Source organism: Colobus angolensis, unplaced genomic scaffold (genome assembly GCF_000951035.1).
Source record: "Colobus angolensis palliatus isolate OR3802 unplaced genomic scaffold, Cang.pa_1.0 Scaffold59, whole genome shotgun sequence".
NCBI lineage: Eukaryota > Metazoa > Chordata > Mammalia > Primates > Cercopithecidae > Colobus > Colobus angolensis.
Window position 1 is genome coordinate 3121694 of NW_012119487.1, and position 6745 is coordinate 3128438.

Here is a 6745-nt window from a genome sequence, read left to right on the forward strand (position 1 = left end):
ACAGATAGAATCTTGTTTAGATACTTCTGTTTGGATTTTTCTCCTTGAAGGTATATCAGTTAATTTTCCTTTTACAGAACTCTGGGAGGGCAAGATTATCTTCCAGTGTTCTAGGCATTGAAAGAATTTATACAGAGAAATAAGATGGGTAGGAGGATGTCAGCTGAGTCTCTAAAATGAGATTTAAAATGATCTCCACCTCCTGAAGTTTTAGAACCAGAGAGGCAGTAAGAGCTGAATGATAAGACTTTATTGTTACAAAACTTTATAGACATGGCCTAACACTACTGCCTTCTGTATCTGTGTCCTTCTACTCTTCTCTGAAGAGTTTGGGACTGAATTAGCTATAGCCTCCAAGGTGGTATAACTTGAAGAAGTAAATAATAAAGTGGAATCAGAACTTAAGTAGTTCTGATTCAAAGAACTGTTCTTTGGCACAAGAATGAGTTTGACTATAATCATCACTGCTTTCTGAATTAGCTTGAAATTAGCTCATTTTGAAAGTAGTTTTTTTTCTTGTTTTTAATGTGTACATAGTATCCACAAGCTAGAATTCTTTGTCTTTAATCTTAATAGAAACTCCTTTTTCTTTTTGCTATCAAGTAGTTAGTAGTTATAGGAAATATGTCACCGGAATACTTTGCCACTGCTGAGAGTTGGATATCAAAGAGCATGCACACTGCATATTTAAACATTCTTGATATTATATAATTTACTTAACTGCTAAAAAGGGAGAAGCTGTTATCTTAGAGCAGCATTCTTGGCTTTGTGTGTATGCCTTCCTGATTCTTTTGTTTATGTTCTTGAACTAAAACATTTAAATCTGTCACATCAACAAGATTTCTCCATATCACTCTGATTTTCTTGTTCTTTGTCATGTGAATTTGCCAGACCTCTGCCTGCTTTGATATTGGCGCAGGTCTGCCTTTGCTCTTAAATATGTGTTTTTTGTTTCTGTTAAAATCACTATATTTGCTAAAGGGAGATAGGTGCATGTGCATGTTTAAGAGAACATGTAGTTTGTACTTTTTAAGTCAGTGTTTTTTTTGTGGAAAAAATGTAGATCCTAGAAGGACCATTTTCCTAGAAAATGTGGGCATGCTTCATAGGTAGTACACATAGGAAGAAGTCTTTTTTTGTTGGTTTATCTTCTGTTGTATCATATAAACTCTTCAACTTCAGCAGCCTGGACAAATGTTTGTTTTCTTTATCAAAAAGAGCCATTGGAGCACTGAAGACTGAGTAAATAATACGGAGATATTTGATCTTTAGGACCAAATAATAGGAGCATTTTATTCCTAAAGGAATGAGGTGGGATGAATAAGTTGCCCAATTCAAAAATTCAAAAGTTGACTAATCCAGGAGAAATTAGGGACTTTTATCTCTAGTTTGGCAATTATATTCAAAGATGTTATTTTAGTCTATTCTGAAGGTTTTTTAATGGCCAGATAATCATGATGTATACAGACTATCATGTGTTTGTATACAAATTGAACATAGAATATTCACAATTCTGCTTTCTCTCAAAAAAGATACATTAGGCAATGTTCTGTAAACATGGGGAAATTATTTTAGGTTAAATGGACTGAGAAGAAATTTGCTACATATTGCTTTTGTTACCAGGTTTCCTGGAATGATGATAATAAATAATAGTTTAAAAGGGTGAATAGAAGGGTCTTCTTTATTGTAGGTACTGGTGTTAAAATTTAGGTTCAGAAATAACACTGTAAGGCTGCTTTCATTACACAGATACATTGTCTTCTTGAATTGTTTAATAATGAATGTCAAAAAATTTGAAATCTCAGATAAGATCTCACTTTGAAACACGAAGTATATAAACTGTTGATTGCACAATTTGAGTTTTGTGAAGCAGTCGGTTTTGACTATAGGTGACAGTCTATAAAGGTGGGGGATCATAAATAATATTGCAGTATTAGTTGGCATTATAAAGGGTGTATGAGGAAATAACAGTTTCCATTCCAGACTTCATCTTGGTTTGTGAGGGAATATAGAGTTTCCATTTTTGTTATCTCATACTGCAGCATCTCTTTAGCTTAAGTAAGAATCAAGGCCACTTCGGTTTATCAGTTTGCCAGGTCAAAGGACAATATTAAAAATGTTATTTAAGCATTTTAAAATGGCAAATATCGAACCTTTGTGTGTTATACTGATGATAGAAATGACGTACCACTACTTTGTTGACTTTCAGCGTATACACTTATAATTTTGTGAAGATCAACATTATAGCTGATTCCTAGCTATCACTTTAAAACAGTTTAAAATCTGCTACTACTTTTTCCCATCCTAAAGCGTATATTTACAGGATGAGCTCCAGGCAGCACTCTTTGGTTTACTTGCAACCATCTTAATGTAGTAGATTTTTCTCTCTTAGATCCTTTTCTACTTTTCACATCTCTGGTTTTCATTGAAAAAGTGATGAATACTCTGTGGATCGCTTTTAGGAAAGGAGATTAAGACAGAAATAATGTATGATGATTAATATGTAGCTCCTGCCAGATCTTAGTATTTTAATAGTAGGAGTACCTGATACCAAAGAATTAAATTCTAGTGGAATTTCAAAGGTTAGATTGGGAATGAAAAGTTAATTTCACTTGAAATTACATCACATTACTGGAAGGAAGGTCTTCTATTCCCAGTACCAGTGTTTTGTGGAGTTCTGATATTTTGTTATACTCATGTATAAATATATCTATGTAGATATTGAGATTTGTACCACTTTTTCATGTAAATACCCTCCTCAAAAAGAGAAGTAGGGTTAGCAGGTATGCAGATTGCTTTTTTACAACACTTTGTTTTTTTATGACCTTGACTTTTCATTAATCTGCCCTATCCCTGGCCCCAACCAATTAACTAAAGAATTTGTATGCTTTATGATTTAAAAAGATTGCAGTTTTGGCCAATGAGTTTTTTAAAGTCATCAAAGAGATTTCATTATATGCAATATCAATTTAGAATTTAACCTTATTACTATAGATAAGATAGGCTAATCGTTGAAAATATTTTCTGCTTTTTTTGGATAATCTCTGTTTTGTTTTACCTGTGATAATCACATAATGTAGGAAAAGCGTTTGCTTTTTTATTTTAAACTGTAGAGAATTCTTAAAGAAAAATAGGTTTTTCTGTAAAATAAGAATTTTAATCATCACATTTTCTCACTGTCCCAGTACAGACTGTATGTTGAGTTATACTTGAATTTATAATATGCTGAAGACAGTGTTTTGGTAAAGTGTCTAGGGAAGTTTTACAAGAAAAGTATATTTATGGCCGGGCACAGTGGCTCACAGCTGTAATCCTAGCACTTTGAGAGGCTGAGGTGGGCAGATTTCCTGAGCTCGGGAGTTCGAGACCAGCTTGGGCAACACAGTGATGAAACCCTGTCTCTACTAAAATACAAAATATTAGCTGGGCTTGGTGGCATGTGCCTGTAGTCCCAGCTACTCGGGAGGCTGAGGCAGGGGAATTGCTTGAACCTGGGAGGCAGAGGTTGCAGTGAGTCGAGATTGCTCCATTGCACTCCAGCCTGGGCGACAGAGCAAGACTCCGTCTTCAAAAAGAAAACTATATTTAAATATAAAATTCCTTTTGAACATAAAAATTTAGATACATGCTTTACGCTTTTGGCTAAAATTTATTTGTGTCCTATATTGGACTTTAGTTGTGAGGTAAATACAAAAGTAACCAGTCAAAAAATGCAAAAGATCATTCTAAATGATTTTTTGACTATCTGATATTAATTTATATTAGAATATTTAGGTATTTGGTATTTTTTCTGATTGAATTTTGTTTTAGATGCCATTCTAAATATGGTGAATATTGCTGCTAATATTCTGGGAGCAAAAACTGAAGACCTGACAGAAGGTACCTAATCATTTTATGGGTCTTTTAAATAGCTGGTACTCCAGGGGTCCTTATGTTTAGGAAAATCAAGTAATGAGTTAAGAAAATTTGATTTTTTATGTTTAGAAATATAGAAATAATTCAGAGGAACTTACCAATCTTTATTATTCATTGTTTATTTGAATTTCACACTTCTTTTTTATAAAAGGATACTGTCTATATAAAACTTATGAATTTGCTTTTTGACTTCTCCTGGCTCTAATATTAATAACAATGATTTTATTTATTATATCTTTGCTGAGATTTTGATGTCCTAATGGTACTTCAAGTATATTATTCTTTCATGTGTTAAATAGCTACCTGATTTACAAAGCCATCTTTTCCTTAGAGAGTGGCAAATAAGAATATTATTGGCAAGAAGAAACAGTCTTTTTGTTTTTTTAAAAATGCTTAGATCCAGGTGAACACTTAAAATGACTCATTTATTTCCTCTCATTCTCTTCAACAACTCTTTCAGTATGTAGAAGGCATATTAATCACATAAGGTTACACAACATTCATAGTCATCTGACTTGATTTAATTATCTGAGAAATTGAGAAACAATATATATTACTTGTCGTGATCTTATATGATCATTTCTTCCTAAAAGAACTTTGATTTTTTAAGAAAAGTCTGCAGTAGCAAACCAATTTGGCTTTTCTCTTCCAAGAAATTTATTTGTTTTAGTAAAATATTTTCATGGTACAGCTTTTAAAATTGAACTCAACATTGGGCATCTTTCTTAAAATAGGAAATAAAAGTACATCTGAGAATGCCACTGCCACAGCTGCACCTAAAATGCCTGAATCAACTCCTGTTTCAACTCCTGTTCCATCTCCTGAGTAAGTTATAATGTGATATTAAATAGAATTTTATTGCAATGCAGAGCTAAGTATATTAGTATAAAAAAAGGAACTTGTGATTTGTGTATGAAATGATTACCTGTAGAGAGCTCCGAATCATAGGATAGACATTCTGTGGCCACTTAGAAAATCTTTGAGTTGCTTCTTCCCATTAGTGTACATGCATACTGGGAATATAATTCAGATCAAACTTTTTTTTGGGGGGGGTATTACATATTACTTTCATTATTCACAACAGTGACTCTTTTCCATATTGCAAATAGTTGACCTTACTCTGCAAGTATAGGCTTGAAGACAAATTTTAAAGGCCTCCCCTTTTTTTTTTTATTAAGTTCAAGTTTAAAAGCATTGATCTGTGGTATCCCTAGAAAGCTACCAAAATACATAGAGCAGTGGTTCTTGAATAATATGTTTGCCACACAGCAAGCTCTTAACTGTTCCATTTCTCTGAATCATGTAGGCCTTTCCCCAGGTTGCAGTGGGGCCACTTTGAGCAGGGATATAGCTAAATAGGTAATAGATATAATATATACTCATTTTTAGTCTTTTCTGCCAGAGGTGGTTACTTTGTTGGTACCTCTACTTCTTATCTATAATAAATAATAAGCTTCTAATGATTTGGATAATCAGGTAGTTATTGTAGACTGAATTTATATATATTTCATTAGATACATTCCCTATACAACTTTGCAAGTCCTTTATCTTAGAACAACTCTACTTAAGAGTATAAGATACTTGAATATGAACCGCTTAGTTCAAGATAGTATGTAATGAGACTTGCAGTGGGTATGCTTTGAACTGCAATTCCTGAGAACTATACTATTTCAAAAATGAGATTTTGATGCTTTGAAAGGCATAGTGAGAAAATTATATTATCCTGTGTTAATCCTGAAAATTACTGGAGATATTTATTGGGTGATTAGAGAGAAAATATAGCATATGTGTTATTGATTCCTAAAAGGACCTAAGAAATCTATTGAGGATAGAGACATTCTTGGTGTTTCTAATTATGTGGAGCTGTAATTGCTGTTCCTGATTTGGTAACTAGGTTTCTTCAGTTAACAACACACTATGTCATATTTTTCAAAACTAAATAAAACTAATTTGGTTATATATATATATATATGTATACATTTTAATACACATACATATATGCACAAGTAGATAGGAATATTTGTTGAAAGCTATAGTCACAGGCCATTGTAGCAGTTTTTATTTTTCCATATTAGTTTTTAATAGATATCTTTCCATAATTTTTTATTCAGTATTTCTTCATGTTTGTCTTAAATTCTTTTTAATGCTTTTGAAGCAATCTTTTGAAGCAAATACATGAAAATGAAGGAATCCATGATAGGATGTCACTGTTAAAGTTATGGAAAGCCAACTTACTTTCTTTTCCTAGGTTTTAGTAAGATTTGCCATGTGAATTTGAGAAAAAATTTTTAAAGTATATTTCTAATTACAGTGTATAATGATGGTATATAACATCTATATTCAGTATTTTTTACCAAATTCAATCTAATTTTTCTCTCTCCCCTTCTTCAAACATTGCTTCTTTTTACTGTCATAAATTATTTGATAGAAAAGCAATATATTACTTGAATATGTAAGAAATATTATTAGAGACTAAATATATATGGCTATAAATATCTTTTTATTTATCGAAGTGTAGTCTAATTATGTTTTAATTTGGTCCATTTTAATTTGGTTTTACTACCAAAATGGAAGTCTACCTCATAGATACTGTCTATTTTATTACTTTCTTCTGTCTTTCCTATTGTGACATTAGTGTTTCTTTGAAGACATTTCCTGGCATGCTTAGTAATTTTTCAGAATGGGAAAATGTGTGTTTGAGTGTAATTATTTTTGGTATTTAAATTACCATATTTTTTCTTTTTTTTTTTTTTTTTTTTGAGACATATGCTGACATTTATTAGAGCTTTGACCTGCAAGCAGGTAGGCACTATTGCTCCATCAAACAAAA

At 32.1% G+C, this 6745-nt stretch overlaps 1 protein-coding gene across 4 annotated transcripts in view; it reads left to right on the top strand.

The window, feature by feature from the left end:
• SUCO (SUN domain containing ossification factor) overlaps positions 1-6745 on the top strand; it is an 85903-nt gene that overhangs the window by 49516 nt on the left and 29642 nt on the right. For 3 of the 4 annotated variants that reach the window (XM_011962318.1, XM_011962320.1, XM_011962319.1), the window contains 2 exons: positions 3811-3879; positions 4650-4740. The exons of the other annotated variant lie outside the window; for it this stretch is intronic. In XM_011962318.1, the coding sequence (XP_011817708.1) occupies positions 3811-3879; positions 4650-4740 (160 nt within the window). The remainder of the gene's footprint in view (positions 1-3810; positions 3880-4649; positions 4741-6745) is intronic. 4 annotated transcript variants of the gene reach the window in all.